This window comes from Scleropages formosus, chromosome 16, assembly GCF_900964775.1.
Source record: "Scleropages formosus chromosome 16, fSclFor1.1, whole genome shotgun sequence".
Lineage (NCBI taxonomy): Eukaryota > Metazoa > Chordata > Actinopteri > Osteoglossiformes > Osteoglossidae > Scleropages > Scleropages formosus.
The window spans coordinates 14,738,424-14,757,761 of NC_041821.1; the positions used below are offsets into that span (position 1 = coordinate 14,738,424).

The 19,338-nt window shown below is 42.0% G+C and overlaps 1 protein-coding gene across 2 annotated transcripts; it reads right to left on the reverse strand.

Annotated features, from left to right (window-relative positions):
* Nucleotides 1-366: 366 nt before the first annotated feature.
* On the reverse strand, nt 367-11,978 carry LOC108927818 (beta-1,4-galactosyltransferase 1-like). 2 transcript variants are annotated; one of them, XM_029259166.1, is made up of 7 exons: nt 11,501-11,978; nt 9,356-9,591; nt 8,196-8,383; nt 2,862-2,984; nt 1,458-1,562; nt 984-1,119; nt 367-723 (listed from the first exon to the last, which is right to left on the reverse strand). In XM_029259166.1, the coding sequence occupies exons 1-6, from the start codon at nt 11,835-11,837 to the stop codon at nt 984-986; spliced, it is 1,125 nt and encodes a 374-aa protein (XP_029114999.1). In that variant the 5' UTR covers nt 11,838-11,978; the 3' UTR covers nt 367-723. The 2 variants fall into 2 exon arrangements, 1 of the variants encoding a protein (XP_029114999.1); XR_001965623.2 differs by lacking the exons at nt 367-723; nt 984-1,119 and adding an exon at nt 2,598-2,777 and having other exon boundaries at nt 1,488-1,562.
* Between the last annotated feature and the right edge of the window lie 7,360 nt (nt 11,979-19,338).

Genomic DNA, 19,338 nt, shown 5'->3' on the forward strand with positions numbered 1-19,338 from the left:
TGGAACCTATTTTGTTTATGAAAATCTTTTTGTAAAGCAGGAGTTTGTACATGAAAGATGCAATGTGCATTATTTCTAAAGGGAAAACTTCTGAACAACCATAATAACATTATTCTAAGGCTATTATTATTCTTGCTTTATTATTATATTTGAAGTGGCACGATGATGCAGTGAGTAGCGATGCTCCCTCGCAGCACCAGGCCTCTATTGGGTGTAGGTTTGAATCCAGCTCAGTCTGTGGATTTTGCATGTTCTTCCCGAGTCTGCCTGGGTTTGCTCCCACCGTCCAGAGAGCTGTGTCTCATGTTAACTGGTGACTCTGTATTGCTCATAGTGTGTGTGTGTGTGTGTGTGTGTGTGTGTGGCTGTGGCTGTGGCTGTGGCTGTGGCTGTGTGTGGCTGTCCTGCAATGGGCTAGGATCCTGTCCAGGGTATTCTCCTCCTACCCTAGTTCCTGTGATTCCAAGATAGGCTGTGGTTGATTGCAACCCTCACATGAATGAGTAAGTGTCATTATAAGTCATCTTTTTACACTTTATGACCCTATTACCAGTTGTAAAAAGGCACTACTATCAGTGTAACTTGATGTCACCGAAGTAGAAGTGGAGTTTATACAGCTTGTTTGTTGCAAATATCACAATGTAAAAGGGAAATGCTATGGCGCAAACCCTGTCCATAGGTTATCAATGGTTGAGGTGAGGATGTTTTTTACAATGTAATGTGCTGAAAATAAGCAGGAAAATCAGTTAGGCAGGACACTGATTTGGTAGATTATGGTTATTGTCACAGTGCACAATTTCATGTGAAACAAGTGAATAATTTGCAATATGAACAGGTGACCTATTCCATTTCTATAGACAAAGACATTTAACCATGGAACTGGTGCCTTTACAAGCTAAAAAGTCCAACACAAATTCATATATCACGTGTCAAGGCATATTTGGTTCCTAAAAAATAAACCTCTGAACAAAACAGGAATTTACCTAGTATGCAGGCTTCCCCACATCCACTGTAACTTTGGTGTACAGTTGGTCTTTCTCCACTCTGACAACTTGGTACACCAAACTGTTGGCGCCATCCTCGTTCATTGTTTCTATGGTGCGCCCGAGTCTATTAAACCTGAAAAAAAAGGAAAACAGAAGCACAACTGAGCAGGACTGAACGCAACAATGGATCTCAAGGAATTTCTGCAAAGTGGACAGGATTTTAATGAAGACCTACAGAGGAGTATGTCCTCTTGCACAAGTATCCGCAACCATCTGCAGTTTATTTATAACTGCAGTTTATTCCATACAGTTCATGACTTTAATAATGTATTCAATCTAAAAAGAAGTATAGAAATAAGTGCTACAAATGCTTGGAAGGTTTCAATCCAGGAGTTCAGACATGAGGAACACTTTAACAACACTGAAACTCTTCACAAACATTCATTTTCATTGGTAAAATTCATACCCTACCTCTCAGGATTGGGTTCATTCTTCTCATCTCTGTGATGGACGATCATTCGGTATCTTCCCACTATGCTATCAGGCCGGGAGATGGACATCTCCTTGAAAGCCAACCTGTTGGACCAGTCCACATAAAAGTATAAAAGGGGACAAATTCAGGCAGCTAAAAGAATGAAACTTCAACTCAGATCAAGAGTTCCAAGAGTTGTCTGTAACTTGGAACAACCTAGATTTGCTAAAATACTATAATATTTGTACAACGTTACTGCATATAAAATTAAAAATTGTATGGAACTGCTGGAACAGAAGCCCATTACTAACATTTCAATCACGAGCATGGAACAGTGTTAGCTACAAAACTGCTTTGAGTGTGGGAAAAAAATGAGAAAAAGACCTGCAAGAGCAGGCTACATTAGAATTGTCCAGATGTCCAGGTATTCGCCGAGCTATGCATTTAGACTGCAAACGTTTCATCACCATTCCAGGTAACATTATCAGTGCACAATATGCCTCAGAAATGTTTGTTACAAGAAATTTTCAGTGCATTTTTGTTTTTAACTTTTTTTTTAATAGTGGCATGATGGTACAGAGGGCAGAGCTTCCTCTCGAATACACTGACAACCATCACAGCCATCGATTTGTTCTCTGAAATCTCTTATAAGCAAACTCCTGCTGCAAGCAATCAAATTGACATGAATTCTTGTGGAAAATATCATTAGTTCCAGGACAAAAAATGAGTCACCTGTAATTACAACAACAAGATAAATATATCTTTCTGCATGAAATTTAGAGACTGTATAGCATTATAAACATACCTTTGACGCTAGATAATCTTCATTTGATCACAAGATTGAAGCTTTATTTTGGGGTATTTGTCTTAGTAAAGCAATTTTTGTATGGATTTTATATATTTATGGGAATACCCTTATGCATTGGTACTGATGTTATTAAAGCTGTTTGATGATTGTAGAAAGGATGACACTTTTTTCAGTTTTCCCTGGTAATTGTCTTAGGCAACTTTTTTCAACTTTCCCAGATCCCCTTACAACATTCACATAACCAGGTGATTTCATGAAAGAAATCAACTCCAATAAGCAAGATATGAGCGTATGCTGAAATGTATGCTATTTTCATTATTTAATTGCTTACCTGTTGCTTTTATCAAAGGTGATTATTTATTTTCAAAGTAGTTTCCTTTAACAAAAGTTCGACAAAATGTTCCATTGTGAAACTCAAGGAAGCATACTTTGGTGTTGATTTCCTTCTCCTTTAATAAGCTTATGCTACTGGTAACAGCAGACTGATAGATCACTTAGATCACTGCAGCATCTAATTCACAAGACAAAGTGCATTATTCACTTCTCTGGATTTGACCTCGAGTGAGACACTATATGATGGTAAGAAAATCAGTACCTTTTGTAGATGTCATCATCCTCACCACCCCAGCCCCAGTAGTTATTGGAGAAGCCATTGATATGCAGGTACTGCTCTTTAGTGAGAGCTGAGACTCCTCCAAAAATCTGGGTATAGGGCAAGCTATGAGATTCCAAGACAAGTTGCAATTAATCACTATGACAATATGAAAACCATACATCAACAAAGAGACTAAACATTTTTATGAATTTAATCGTGTGTTTAATGATTTCAAATTGCCCCAGTATAGCCAATATTGCCAGCTGCAAAGTCAAACTTTTCTGTCAAAGCATTTCTTAGTTTTGATTTAGTTTTGGAATATTTTCTACAGCATAAGTAGACAATCATGAGGGTCACAAGGTCTGTGTGTTTGTCTCCCACAACTTGATACTTTTGAATAGAAAATAACTTCACCTGGTTGTCCTATTAAAAATTTGCCTCTGAGTGAAAGAGAGACAGGATTTCTAAATGCCAAGGGATGTTTTATTTTGTTAAAACTGATAAAAAATCTTAGCACCATGCAAAGACAACTCCGCAGCTGAGCAGCAAAGGTAAATAAGATTTGTCTTACAGTGTTCAAAGTGCTGGAAATTGTAGGACTGTTGGCTAATGTTGAATGCTACACAAAAGTTTGAGAAATTATCCTCTGGAATACCACCAGTTGTTTCCATATTTGAAAAGAAAGAATGGAGAATGTGTCCTATCTATGGGGATATCACACATGACCACCTTCGCCAAGAAAGTGGTCCCAAAGTGCTGGAAAGGATGCTATTGTAAACAGTCAAGGTTAAAATTCAAGAACCAAAAGGATTCTGTCCTAGACAGTGAACAGTGGATCAACATTTTGCATGTGCTCTCAGGTGTCCTTGGGGGAGCATAGGTGACAAACCAACTTTTACATAACATTTGGTTACTGTACTTAGAGAAGAAGGATTGTGTTAACATTCATTCATTCATAACAAGCAGATGATGTGGTAATGTTGGCTCCACTGGACCTCAGCATTTCGTATGAAAAAGAAGAGTTTGTCGTCAGATCTGGGGTTATGGATCACTCCGAAAAAAGGTTGCTAATTTTTACCAGGTACAGGTAGAACTGCCTTAGGTGGCGAAGTTCAAGCTCCTTGGGTCTTTGAGTATGATGTATGCTAAACCAGACTCTTGTGTTGTCAGTAAGTAAGGGATACAGGAGAATTACCATTCAAAGATTTTAATAAAGATAACAAACAAGCATGGAACACACCAAGTAAACATTACCAAGTGCACACACATTCTCTCTCTTCTTGTTCTCACCTCTACTAACTCCCTAATCGCATTGCAAACAATGAACGCCAACTAGCAGTATGCCAACGGAAGAACACCACATAGACCATGGTGACTTTTGAGTAAAAAAGGGCTAAGTATGCAACAGCCGAGTTCCCAAAGCTTTGAATTTTGCAACAAATCTCCATGCCCAATGTTACTTATAACCATAAATTCAGAGTGGTGATCAAAAAGATGAGCTTGTGGATAAAACTGAGAGAATTAAGGTTCCTGAAGGGTGGGTTCATGCTCTGGCCCAGGGAGAGATGGTCAGTGATAAAGTACACCTATGGAGTATAACTGCTGCTCTTCAACATTCAGAGGAACCATTTTATGTGGTTCTGACATATGGATGTACCATGAGAAGGGTTCTCAAGTGCACACCAGGTTGTCATTTTGGAAAATATAAGGATGTAAAAGATAACTTCACACATAATAGAAAATGTTCATGATTTAAAAAGTGTTTGCACTAATGACTCACCCCCAGTAAAATAAATGATTATAGGACTTTAAGATCTGAAAATTAATTCCTGTCATAGCTAATGGTCAACAACAGCACTGTACTCAGTGCTCTCCAGAATGCTTCAGTGATCAAGAAAACCACTAAGGTAACTGATGACAAAAATTAACAGTGGATTAATGGTTATAGTATTCTCTACATACTGTAACTTACTGGGAGTTTTGTACTTCTGGGACATTGGTTCCAACGTTTTGCTTCTCTTCTTGTTGGAAGCATCGTCAAAGAGCTGCGACATCTCATAAAAGTTAGATGTGGAATGGAGTGTTTGAGGAGGGTGTATTTATGGGGGGGAATGGGGTCGGAGGTCGTAGTGGGTGGTCCTGATAGGTGGTGCCCCTGCTGTGTTTTCCACTTGCGCTGTTACTTTCATATTACAGGTCGGCTCGCTGAACTGAGTTTTAATGAGAGGCGGTCGGGTTGTTGCGGAACTGGCGCAGAGACTCAAGATGAGAGGTGTCCAGGTTCTAGATAAATTGAAGCCCTCCTCCCGATTGAAATTGTCGGGGTGCTTCTCTATTTTGATCGCCTCTCTTATTATGCGGCTCCTGTATCCGGGGACAGGTGTGAGAACTGTGGTCTCCTCAAAGCGAATCTCGTGACCGGTCTGCAGTGAGTGTTCAGCCACTGCTGAGTCTATGTTGTTGTTCTTCGTTGCTCTTATGTGTTCTTGGAGATGTGTGGAGATAAGTCGACCTGTCTGCCCAATGTATGTTTTTCCACAGCTGCAGGGTATTTGGTACACTCCGCTGGTCTTCACTGGCAGGTTATCTTTAACTGTACCGAGAAGTCTTCTTGTAGTGGAACCGATAGTGAAAGTGGTTTTGATGCCGTGCTCTATGAGTAGTTTGCTTATTTTGTCGGTCGTGCCTTTTATGTATGGAAGGTAGGCAATTCTGGCTGGTTCGATCGTAGTATGTTTCGCGTTATCTGGAGTTTTCCAGTTTTTGTGCCGACGAATGATTTTCATGACATGGTTGCGCTCATAACCGTTCTCTGAGAGCGCTTTCAGAAGTTTCCGTTTTTTCCTCCTCCCAGGAACCTTCATCGCTCAGTCAGATGCCTCTCGTGATCAGGGTGTTAACGACCGCGTTCTTTTGCACCGGATGGTGGTGGGAGGCTGTGTGGAGGTACCGGTTTGTATGGGTTGGTTTACAATAAACCCTGTGGCCGAGGCTGCCGTCACTTCTCCTCGTTACGAGAACATCTATGTCATGAAGGGGAGGCTTCTGTTCTCCTCTTTCTCCATCGTGAACTGGATGTTTGCGTGTCTTGAGTTCATGTGATGTAAAAAAAATCATCCAAGGCGGTCGCTCCATGTTTCCAAATCAAGAAGATATCGTCGACGTATCTCCACCAGCAGATGGGTTTTTGTGCTGCTGATTGGAGTGCCCGTTCCTCGAAGTCCTCCATGAACAAGTTGGCGACGACGGGTGATAGAGGGCTGCCCATTGGTGAACCTTCCCTTTGCTTGTAATATGTTCCATCGAATAAGAAATAGGTAGAATGGAAGCAGAAAGCTGCGAGAGCGGCTAAGTTCTCTGGCAGTTTTTCTTGTATTAGGGAAACCGTGTCATTGATGGGGATGTTGGTGAAAAGGGAAACGACATCAAAACTGACCAAAATGCCACCGTCTTAGGTTTTCACTGAGCTCAGCTTTTCTATAAAGTGCATGGAATTCTTGATATAGCTCAGAATGTGACCGGTGAATGGCTGGAGAGCTTGTGCTAGGAAACGGGTGGTTTCATGAGTGATGGAGCTGATAGCGCTGACAATGGGCAATGGGTCTCATCGGTATCCCTGGTTTATGTACTGTATTTTAGGTAACCCGCAGAGGAGCGGCGGGGGAGGGTCGATTGAAAGTAATTCCTTTTTTGTGGTCTCATCAATGGATAACTTCTTGATCAGTCCATGCAGTTTCGTTTTAATGCTGCTGGTCGGGTTGCATATTTTGCAGTAAGAGCTGTCTTCCAGTAGATCCCTCATTTTGTTCTTATACGTTCTCGTGTCCAAGATAACCGTTGCGTTACCTTTGCACGCTGGGAGAACAACGATTTCTAGGTCTTCTCGTAGTTGTTTTAGTGCTTTTAACTCCTCTTTGCTAATGTTACTGGTAGGTGGTTTTGCTTGATGTACTAAGACTGAGACGTCTCGTCTTATTTCTTCTGCAATCTTGAGCGGGAGACCAGTGATCGCTGATTCTATACCGCAAATTATCTTTTCTATTGGGATCTTCCTTGGGGCAATTGTGAAGTTGAAGTCCTTCTTCAGTACCTCTTCTGTAGGTTTGTCCAGTGTCTTCTGTGTTAGGTTGATGATTACCTTCTTAGGGTCCAGAGTGTCCTGGGGTTTGTTCTTATGCAGTCGTTCAGATTTCCGTGTGCGGTTGTATGGGATCTTATGCCACACGTGGGTCGCTTCTATTGCGGTTGTTCTGTCTACCTTTTCCCAGTTTTCTGGAGATAATGTGTGAGAAAGGCGGAGGTGTAGATTGTAGGTCTTTCAGTTTAGCTGGTCCAGGAGACGCCAGTGAACTTGAATCTCTTTATGTAAAAGTCTGGTGCTAGCTAGATGGAGAATCTTCTTGGTGTATGTTGAGTGGTTATGGTGACGAAGTTTGCAACAGACCGGTATGATGTCGTGGTCACGGCACCGCTTAATCCAGAAATACAAAACTCCCAGTCAGTTGACATCAACCGCAGAAGCCTACGGGTTTTAATACTGTAACTTAGCTGTAAAAAAAGCTGCAATTCTCATGAGTTTGAGCACACATGGATGGCAAATAGATTCAGTGGCCAATACATACAACTAAGCTCCTAAGCGCCTAGAAAATGTAGAGCATATCAGAACCATTCTAAAGCTTCTCAAGATGGAATCAAAAGTGAGTCACTCTCATGGGGCGAGGGTGGGAGACCGAGGAGTTGGTGGTGGACCCAATCGCTGTTTCTTTAGATGCGGTAACAAGCAAGGGGCAAGCGAGGATCGAAGTCGGGGACAGGCGTGGGTCATTTCAAGCGATGATGTTCTAGGGACAAGACGGGAATCCAAGTTGATCAGACGAAGCAGAAGATCAGGAACTAGGAAAGCAGGGAACAGGGAATGAAGTGCAAAGGACGAGAGACTAGAAGGACGAGGAGGTAAGTGGGGTTCTGTGGGTTCACTCAACTAGATGTGCCGACACGGTTTCTCTTATGTCCTGCCACTCTGATTCGGGGCAGGTGCGGCCATTTGGCATGAGGGCGTGACATACACTGCATACTAGTTCTCAAAGGTAGAGGTAACCAGAATCCATTTTCCGTTGCATTTTCCTGATGTTACACAACGTTGGCAGCATTCCTATTTCGCATAATACTTTTTTGCAGTGAGTTTAATTGCAGTAGCATAATACAGCAAGTTCAGTAACATATTAAGGCTGATTCATTAAGGCCATAGACAGCACAAAATAACCACTGGCATAGTAGCTAAAAGTTATGCGATAGGATAAAACTGTGGAAATGGAACAAGGACCAGGAACAAACCTGAAGCCAAATTTGTCTACAGCAACAGAGAGGTGACGGGGTTGGCTGGAGCACTTGTAGATGTTATGATCATCCATGGGTATCAGGTCCACATCGCTGAAGATGAAGCACTCATAGTCATAGTCTTTCAGTGCTTCCACATAGCCAATGTTGAAGAGCTTAGCTCGGTTGAATGTTAATTCTCCATCCTGCATGGGGAAGTGGGGGTCATTTGAAACACTGACTGTATCACAATTTCAGCAATAAAAACTTTCTGTGATCCTTCTGTAATTGTGTGAGTCCCATTCAAAAATTGGATATAGTTTCATAACTTTATGTGACATACCTTAATAGAACAAACATTTATGGCTTTTCTTTGAAGGTCATCTTCAGAAATGTCCTTTCTTAATGTTGAACCTCACCAAGTGTCCACAACTGTATTTAATTCCTTTACAATATATTGTTTCTTAACAAGACACTATAATGTAAAAGAAGGTGGAACAGTATAATGCGGCAGAACAGTCTAAAAAATGTCCTGCAAATCCTCTGGAGCCTACTTAGATTTTTGTTCTTTTAGCTTGAATTCTAATACCACTTCAGTGTGGACACGCTGCTAACCTGGAACGTTACATTTAGATTACAGTTATGCTTTGGCATATGCTTTTCTCCAGTGCGATGTGCAACTCAGAGCTATGCAAATGCTCTGCATGTTTTCTTTAAATCTGACATCTAGAATGATGACAAGGAAGCAAATCTATGATAATACACGTACTGTTAATGTGGAAAAAGCTGAAGTACCCAAGCGCTGAAACTTGTGCCCAAATGCCACAACAGGAAAACAGGAAGAAACTGTATACTCAGAAAAGCTGGGAAAGAAGAGGAAGATACAGAGAGGGTGACGGTCGTGAAAAATTTGCTTATATCTGCTTTGTCACGCACATATTTTTGTCATAAACATATTTCTAAAGTATCTGGAACCCAGGCCTGCATATTGCGAAAGAATAAATACTTGCATGTTACTGAAATCTTACCTGTTTGCATGAACTTACATATTAAATGTTTATCGTTGTGTAAAGCATGCAGTATCTGGGGCTTTCCTAAAGGTACAGAGACCGTGTCTTATTCAGAAACAAACTATAAACATCCTGGCACCAAGCAAGCGTAGAGATTTCTATCTTTACCTGGTTGATGACGTACACGCCGTAATCCAGCTGTTGGCGCTGCAGGATGGGATGGAGGTAGTAAAGCCAGAACTTGAGGTGCTCATCGCGATTACGGAAGGGGATGATGATGGCCACCTTCTGCAGGGCGATGCAGTCTTTGGGCTTGTAGCGGCCCCCTTCCCGCAAGTTGGGGTTCTCTGCTCTGATGGTATCCATGCTGACTGGATCCGAAAACTCAATCCTTAGTGGACCCACTGTAAACAAAAGCGCACAAAAAAAAAAAAAAAAAAATACTACGCACAACAAGCTGGTAATGAAAGCCTTCACATTTCTATAACGTGACACAGAGACAAGAAGTCCACCTTACACTTTTAAAAGTGGAACACACTGGTGAGTTCTGTAACATTGATTAAAAACATTAACAAATAAAGGGAACATGGAAGGGGTAGTGACAAGATGCTGTGGATACAGCAATTCGAGCCATTCTGCCAGACTTGTTTGGTTAATGACAATGTTTCTTCTGGCAGTAAATTTACATTTATTAATTTAGCTGATGCTTTTCTCCAAAGTGACTTAGAATGTTAAGGTATTTACAACTATTTACCCATTAGCTGTACTGAGGTGTGCTTCCTAGAGCAAGAAGTGAAATTTCAGCCTGGGACCTTTGTGTGCCTACAGATGCATCAATAGAACTGCTCCCAACTATCTACAAGACTTGATTGACTGCTACACCCTATCCAGACCACTTCGCTCATCTACTTCTGCCTGCTTGGTGGTCCCGCACATGAAAGGTAAAGCATGGAGGTTCTCGGTTCTGGCTCCGTTGTGGTGGAACGACCTCGCCCTCTCACTCAGAACTGCTGAAACTCTGTCTACATTTAAGAAGGATCTGAAAACTCACTTCTTCCAAACTCACTTTGCCCATGATCTCTTAAATTCAAGTAAGGTGTAAATGTTCATGCACCATAACTTTATGATCGTGCCCGGATAAGCCTTTACACAGCCGCTACTCCTGTAATATATGTAAATGTTTGTGTATCTCAAAAAAAAAAAAAAACATAAATTGTAGGAAGGTGATCAAGAATCATTGATATTCTGAGTTTTATGCAGGTACTTGTGTGATGAACACTGGTGCATATGGTGGAAAAAAGAAGTGACATAACAATGTTAAGCTGCTTAAAATCCTTTACCCATTTACACAGACAGGCAATTTTTGCTAGGGCAATTTATCATAAATACCTTGCTCGAGGGTATTACAGCTAAAGGGGGCATTCAAACCTGCAAAATTTGGATAGAGAAGGATTTCGCTAATTACAGTAGTGGCTAAACGTAATGTAAATGTAAGCATCAGGACTGAAACCAGGAAACTTGACACTGGATAAACACTGAGCTATCATTGCTGAAAGAGGTGTACAGTTGTGTAAAAAATGAAAAACTGAACCTGTAGCGATAAACCATAATTCTTTCATTCATTCTGGACAGACACATGTTTAGGGAAGACTTCCTCCAGAGGGGGGATGACTCCAGTATACTGTAAGTAGCATAGGCACCCCGCCCCCCCCCCCCCCGACTGTTGTCAAGGTAAAATGAAAGTACAATGGATGCAAAAAAAAAAAAATGTAATTGTAACCCTCTGTTGCTATAGCAGGGTTCAGCAAATACTAGTAGTATCAGATTTTTTCCGGAAACATCACCTAGGAACATAATAATTTCAACTAAAACGTAATTCAATGTATAAATCCATTTCAAATAGTATTAAAGCATTTATTTTGAAGGGCAATACACACTTCCCAGCAACCTAGCAGTTTTGGCTAATTTCTTAATGTTTCGTACCTTTTAATTTTGTACGCCGGTCTAAGACTTAGTACATGTAACAGCTTCACAACCCAAATTTCAGCCATTCTAATCAAAAGTGAAATTTTAGGGACTGAAAGAGCTAACTCTAATTCGAAATGGAACATGATGATGATGATGATCATGTTCCAAGAAAACATGCAGTGCTTTAGGTAAATCTTGACTTTGAAAAATAATGCGCGTACGTCATCATCATGTGCAGTAAATTACTGCGAAGTGTCGCGAGCTATTCAGTCCGACTGCACAAATGAAGAAATAATAACTGTAAGCGTGAGAAGAATCAAAAGCGACTAATCATGTTATTTTTACCAAGAGCAGGCGGCGGGTCCGGACACCTGTCCAGTTTGGCGTCAGTCGGCGGAGCGCTTTTGTTAAGAGCGGAGAGCTTTTCTACTGGCGCCGGCGTGACCGTGACGGAGGGGTCCGGGGTTCCGAGCTCTGCTGCAGCTCCTCTGCTGCTGCTGCTGGAAGTCCGCTCCGTTTGGTCGGGGACGGACGGCTGCTCTTGCTGGAACTGCAGAAACGAAACGCTTATATCTACATTCCTCAGGTAATAAATAGAAATAAACGCAATGTGAACAAAGCTGAGAACCACGACCAGTGTGCATATTTGTTGCACAGCAGAGAAATTAGTCGAGTCTCTCATGGTATGTTTAGACTAAAACGTTCACATAAATTCAATGAAAATATTACTGAAAATTGATCATTGAAAACTATATGTTACATTCCGAAAAATAAAAAGATAAATTTATCAGTGATGAGGTAAGCGCAGTACTGAACGGATGCAAATTCCTATGGCAGGTTGAACAGAACTCATTTTTTTTTTACGCAGGGAGGAGTTAGTCTGAATAACAAGACCTGCAGAACTGGGTTTTTTTTTTTAGTTAAACATTTCGTACCCCCTTGCTCAACACGAGAAACACAACATAACATATACCATGGTTTTTGAAAATGGCCGAACACTGAAGAAAATGCGTTTGAAAGGGAGAATAAAAATTAAACCCTAATTTAATCCCAGACAAGCGCCGCGGTTTCCCAATGTCCTTCTCTCTGGAATATATGATCCCCGCAAACAATCTGTTATATCATGCATAAATAGAAGCCTATATATGATCCACTGCGACTCGTATTATGATGTACTGCTTTAGTTTATTATTACTGTCACCACCCGCGCTGCCGAAGCGAAGCGAAGAGCCGCGACCCCTGATAATCGAGCGGGAACAAATGTTTCTTGTAAATGATTGTAAATAATGGCAGTTCTTTGTGTGAAATGTAGGATGTATGCAGTTGTTTGTGGGAATGCGGTTATTGGCACACCCGCAGAGAGGTCTGTCGAGTATAATTAATTGTGTAAATGTAAATAAGTAAGGTGCAGGTCCCTGAGGAAAGGGTGTTCTCGAAAGCAGAGCAGCATGTTTCTGGAAAGTGTTTCGTGGAGCGAACTCCTCCCTCTGTCTGTAAGTGTTTTTAAATTGGAGTTGATAAAGGAAAAAAATAAATAATTCTCGAAAGATTTATTTCTTTGCGTCACTTTTACAGATTTATTTCTTTAGCGGACGCTTTTCCCAAATCACCTTCCAATAAACTCTATGCAGTGTTATGAGCCCACACACCTTATTCACCGTGGTGACTTACACTGCTAGATACACTACTTACACTGGGTCACTCATCCATACATCAGTGGAACACACTCTCTCTGTCATTCACATACTATATACTTTTAAAATGAATTTGTCAAAACACTTTCAAATTTATAGGGTTTTAAAGTCCCAAGTCTGTGTTCTACATGTGGCTACACTTACAATTTCTGTGCTCAACTTCTGATGAATTCACTCTTTAGTTTATCTATTTGTTGTACATTTTTGTGATTTTTCTCTGTTTTTTGTGAAGGGAAAAACTGAGAAATCTTTTAATGGATGTACAGTGTTAATGTTTTCTTTAAAAAAAATCTGAAGCATCTGAACTTTCTCGAATTCCATTTCCTCGCGTGCTCACCGATGCCTCCCACCGTGTGCCAGCGTTCCAACATCGTTCATCACAAGGACCGACCCATTTGATTCTTCTTAAAAAGGTTAAAAAAAAAACACACAACAAAGACAAAAAACTGAATAACTGGCTGCTTTTAGCTGCCAAGTACCTCTTTAAACAGACCAGGCCGAATCAAAACAAGAACTTTGTGCCTGGTGACAAAACACAACAAATACAAGTGTCAGTTGTACTCAATTTCGAGGTCTGCAGAAATTCTCGGCGTCTTAAAGTTCAACGCTCGTCCCTGAAACATTTCCGTTTTCTACATTTGTTGGTTTATTTTATTTTGTGGAACTAAAACTGCTATCAAACAATAAGACTAACAACAGGCAGGATGCCACTCAAGCTAACACAAATAAAAGTTCATAAAGTAAATAGTTTCAGTGTCCTGTAACAGGGGGTGTGGTGGCACAGCAGGTTTAGCCAGGTTCTGCTTTCTGGTGGGTCTGAGGTTTGAGTCCTGCTTGGCATGCCTTGTGATGGACTGGCATCCTGTCCTGAGTGTGTCCCTTCCCCCTTTGGCCATATGCCCTTTGTTGTTGGCTTAGGTTCCAGCATGCCACAGCCTTGCTTGGGACAACCGGTTTCAGCCAGTGTGTGTGTATTCTGTAACACACTTAAAAAACGCACACCAATATTGTCCACAACAAAACATCAAACTGCCATTTTAACCTAGAAAGCGCTTCCTTTTGCGTACCTGTTTAGAGGCAAAAACAAAATAAAGTCCTGATTTTTTTGGAGAGAGAAGTCAGTTTTCTTCTTCTTTCTCATTTCATGTTGTGCACTATATGTTTTGTGCGGCACAGAAGTCCAAAGAGATTTTGGGGAATTTTGCTCTCCTGTATGCATACCTCGCATATAGGCAGGATGACAATAAAGTTGACTTTGACTTGACTTTGACTTGACTTTGACTTGACTTTGATTCTTTTCACCAACGCCCCCCTCTCCGGGGAACGCTGGTGTGATACCAGTCGAGATCACAGCCCTCATTTTGCATACAATGAGCCTACAAGTGTTGCTCCTTGCAGACTCTCAACCCCCAGGTGCATGTCAGGATCCACCACTCTTAAGCTTGCCTTCCTTTGCCTTAACTCAGATAGAAGCAAAGTACTCCAGTTAATATTTTGAACTTTCACAGATGTCTGTTATTTGTAATGCTTCTTGTCAGGCCCCTCACTTGAAACATTTTCATGGAGAAACAGCAGTTCAGTACAACATGTTGTAAGCTTTGATGTAAATACATTTTATTTGGATAAAAATTATTAATATTATTGTATCTGGTTCATTTTTCCCCATATACAAGATGAAGCTGTATTTAATGTTGCTTGAAATGTAACTATAGTCTTGAGCAATTGCAACCAGCCAGTCATTCTTTGGGAGTGAGACCTTGTGGGTGGTTCTGGAATGGAGGTATGGTAAGGTAGTCATGATACCAGGAGCTGCTCTTCATAAGATGCAAACTCCACACAAACTGAGCAGAACCGAAGCTATATGTAATGAGCTATATTAAATGAAGCATTCCAGGCACTGTACACTGGGGTGTTGTGTTGTACCAAGGGCACGGGTTTTACTGAGAGGAATAGATAACGAGGTCGTCGTGTTCTGTGCGGCTAATCCGAAATCCACGTCAGAGAGCGAAATGAAGATGAAAGCCGAGGGTGTGATTGTCATCCGAGAAGTGAACCTAAGTTCCAGGTCGAAGGTTTGGGCCAATGTCATCAAACTGGTGGAGCAGTAGGTGCCCGGTGGCAGGCGGTAGTCGCTATTACAGGTTAGGGGATGGTCTTGATGAAGTTCCTCAACTCGAGTGGGTGGTTCAGCTGCCTTTATACTTAACCCTAACCGCTTGCAGGTGTGGAAGCCTCTTCTTGCTGGGGCGTGGTGTAGGGTTGGAATTCTGGGTCCTCTGAAAGAATAAAGCTCCATTCCCCCTTTGAATAAAGTTTTTGGGCCCCTAGGACTGTCACTAACATTCATCCCAACTAGCGATGGCCATGTGAAGTACTTGCTGTTCTCACTGTGCTACCATGCTTCTACCTAGAGGAAATTACAAGTTGCTTTCCTTTACATGTAATATTGTAGCCGAGCCTGCTGTACCTGAAGAGCATTGTGTAGTTGGGCATAGCAGGGTTATCCGACTGTGCCTCCCACACGTTGCCTACCGTTGGATGTAATGTGGCTCGCGAGAACCTGTGCAAATTGTTAATGTATACGATACGTACCATAAATTCTACCGAATTACACAGTAATACAATAGTCCTTCTTTTGATGTAATGCACATATTGTATTTTTCTCTGAGATGTACGTCACTTTGGAGAAAAGGGTGTGCTAAATTAATTAAATGTAATGTAAAGTCAATGTAATAACTTGATTAGCGCTATAGTTGTGTCTTTGAAATATGGCGGGGGAAGCTAAATAAAACTATTGCCACACACAGACTTGGAGAGAGAGCAGGGAAGGGGTCCAAATGCAGAGTTTTAACATCAGAAGGGCAGTTCCAGCTCGGAGTCGTATGGGGCTACAGGTCAGGCCCAATATCTTCATCATGGGCACAGGCTGGATCGTGGTCGAGTACGTGCAGGGTCTAAGCTGGGTACCAATTCTGGGAAACAGCACAAAAGTGAAGGGGGAAAAAGCGGGAGAGAAGGCATAGATACTGCGACTTCCCAGCAGTGGCTTCTTCCAATTTACCCCGAATCTGAAGTTTGCTCAGGTGTGCTAGCCTCACTTCTGAGAGGTGGGTGTGACAACAGTGCTATAAGAGGTAATAATGTAGTACATGTATACTGTATGAACGCAGATATCTGCACTGTACTAGACTATTTTTACCTGAAATACATCTATATGGATATGGCACCCCCTTGTGAAACAAAATAGAAGATTGAGAGCAAAGGTTCAAGTTCAAGGTTTATTGTCGTAAGTACAAGTACCGTGTACGAAGAAATGGAATTCTTGCTTGAATGCTTCTCCGCAGACTATAGACAACACAATAGATAGTACTACACTAAAAAGCAATAATGCCAATAACAACAAATAGCCAAAAAATTAAAAGTGACAACGCAAGTGAAGAGGTGAGAATAGAATATAGTATAGAATGTGACTGCCCCTTACAGGGTTTTACCTTCCTTTGGATTTTGAGTGTCAGAACTGAATAGTCTTATTCATTTGTTGTTTTTTTTGGATATTGCTGCTTTGTACCTGAGTTTTCATTTTATTGGGTAGTCAGTTCTGTACTAATAGGGATAATGACTTGTAGCCTAAAGTTTTCCTATTGAATTCTACTCCTGCCATTGCTGTAATGTCTTTGAGAAAGACTGTAATGGCAAATTGCTCTAATTCAAATACCCTGTTGTTACATTGATTTACTTTACTGAATGGCTTTATGTATAATTTAGAAAGGTTAGAACTCACTTCAGGAATGTCGATTCTGCTGCTCCCAGTCTACAAGCAGAAACTGAAGCAAGAGGAGCCTGTGACGTGTACTGTGCAGTGCTGGACACCAGAAGCGGAGGAAAGGCTCCAGGACTGCTTTGACTCCGTGGACTGGGACATGTTCAGAAACTAAACCTCCAATCTGGACGAGTATGCCACAGTGGTCACGGATTTCATCTGGTACTGGGTAGGTGTCTGCATACCCCATAAAACAGTCCGCTCATTCCCTAACCAAAAACCGTGGATTACCGCCGAAATCAAAAATAAGATCAGCATGTGTACCTGCAAGTTTCAGTCCTGAGACATGGACGCATACAAGAAGTGCAAGTATGAGCTCCGCAAAGCCATCGCCAGCACAACACATGAATACAGCAGGAAGGTAGAATCGGAGTTTAACTGCACTCAAGACGCATGTAGGTTGTGGCAAGGAATCCAAACTTTAACAGACTATAAACCACAGACACGGACATTGACAGGTGCCGCTACGTTTCACTGGTGAACTGAACGCATTTTACGGCCGTTTCAAGCTCGCAAACAATGACCCCCTAGTACGAGCTCCCACAGTCCTGCATGACTCCAGTCTCACCGTCTCTGTGGCACAAGTGAGAAAAACTTTTAGGCGAGTCAACATCCGCAAAGCTGCTGGCCCGGACGGAATTTCAGGGCGAGTTTTAAAAACAAGCAGTGAACAGCTGGCTGCTGTGTGCACGGACATATTTAACACCTCCTTAAAAAGCTCAACTGTACCCACCTGGTTCAAAAACACCACCATTATCCCTGTTCATAAGAAAAAGTGAGCTGCCTTAATGACGATCGCCCAGTGGCACTGACCCCCATTGCAATGAAATGCTTTGAGAGGCTGGTGCCGGGACACGTTAAGGACACCATCCCAGACACTGTGGACCCACTGCAGTTTGCCTACCGCTACAACAGCTCCACTGAAGACACAATATCACACACACTTCCACACTGGCTCACCTGGACAATAAAAACTGCTATGCAAGGCTATTATTTATGGACTATAGCTTGGCATTCAGCACTGTCATCCCAACCAAGCTGATCCACAAACTACTAGGTCTGGGGCTGAGTGCCACATTGTGCAGCTGGATCCTGGATTTCCTCACCAACAGACCCCAGCATGTGGCAGAAATTACCTCCTCCCCACTGATCCTCAACACGGGCACTCCACAGGGAAGCGTCCTGAGCCCGGTGCTATACACCTTGTTCACACATGACTGTGTGGCCTGGCACAGCTCCAGCACCATCATAAAGTTTGCTGACGATACCACCATTGTGGGTCTGATCACCAACAACGATGAGACGGCCTACAGAGAGGAGATGAGGCTCCTGGCAGAGTGGTGCCAGGACAAAAACCTGTCTTTCAATGTCAGTAAAACTAAAGAGCTAGTGATCGACTTCAGGAAACAGGATACGGCTCATGCACCCATCTACATAGGAGGGGACATTGTAGAGAGGGTCAACAGTTTCAGATTCATAGACGTCACGCTCACTGCTGAACTCACATGGACTGAGCACACAGCATCAAACATCAAAAAGGCCCATCAACGTCTCCACTTCCTCAGGCGTCTGTAGAAAGCCAGGATGTCCACTATAGTCCTCACCACTTTCCACAGGTGTGCTGTGGAGTCCGTCCTCACAGGGTGTATTGCATCCTCATGTGGCAACCGCTCCATGCAGGACAAGAAAGCGGAGGATGGCCAAAACAGCTGAGGAAATCATCGGCGCACAGCTGCCAGCAGTCCCGGACACCTAAACCACAGGCTGCCTCAGAAAGATGATGCGCATCATGAAAGATCATAGTCACCCAGCATGGACACTTTTCTCTTTTCTGCTGTCTGGAAAGCAGCTCAGGTCTATTCAAACCTGCACTGTTAGGTACAGGAACAGCTTTTACCCCACTGCTGTAAGAGTATACAACACTCACCAATGTGCCACCTTTTGCAACTAGAGTTGGACTGTTCCTTCCAAGCACATTGGAACGTTACACTGTCACTTGAAGCATTCTCTGTTTTAAGATCTCTGGCTGTTAATTGTTATTTATTGTGATTATTGTTACCTTTATTTACTGTTATTGTTCTGTGCAGTATTCTCTGCTGTTTTACTGTTCATAGTCTGTGGAGAAGCATTCAAGAAGAATTTCGTGATACTTGTACACGGTACTTGTACCTATGACAATAAACTTGAAACTTGAACGCATTAAGAATTGTCACTAGAACTAGGAAGTATGACCATATAACACCGGTACTGAAGTCTCTGCATTGCTCCAGCTTACCTTTGTGAGATTGTTGATTCTTATATCCCAGGACGATATCTATGTTCATTGGATGCAGGTTACCTTAAAGTACCTGTGATCAATAAGACCTCTGTAGGAAGTCATGCTTTCAGCTATAGAGGACCTAAGCTCTGGAATAGTCTACCAGTTACTGTCAGAAATGCCCTTTTATCTCAGCCTTTAAATCCAGACTAAAGACTTACATGTTCGCTCGGGCATAACACAAGGAAATTTAATTCCACTTGGCTGTGTTTCAGTTTTTCCCAGTTATGAAAACATATTAAACTTGTTTCTTTAAGTTATAAATTACTAACAATTTCTTCTTGTTAAGCATCGTTTCCCTATAATGAGAACTGAGAGGCCCGACCGACCATTACAGAAGCACCCCATGCTG

Excerpts from the sequence above, each read along its gene's own strand:
- LOC108927818 (XM_029259166.1), bottom strand. The coding sequence starts at position 11,837 with ATGAGAGACTCGACTAATTTCTCTGCTGTGCAACAAATATGCACACTG. Across the intron at positions 2,985-8,195 it reads GTAGACAAATTTGGCTTCAG|CTTGCCCTATACCCAGATTT; the intron begins GTTTGTTCCTGG and ends GGAATCTCATAG. Across the intron at positions 1,563-2,861 it reads GATGATGACATCTACAAAAG|GTTGGCTTTCAAGGAGATGT; the intron begins GTACTGATTTTC and ends CTGGTCCAACAG.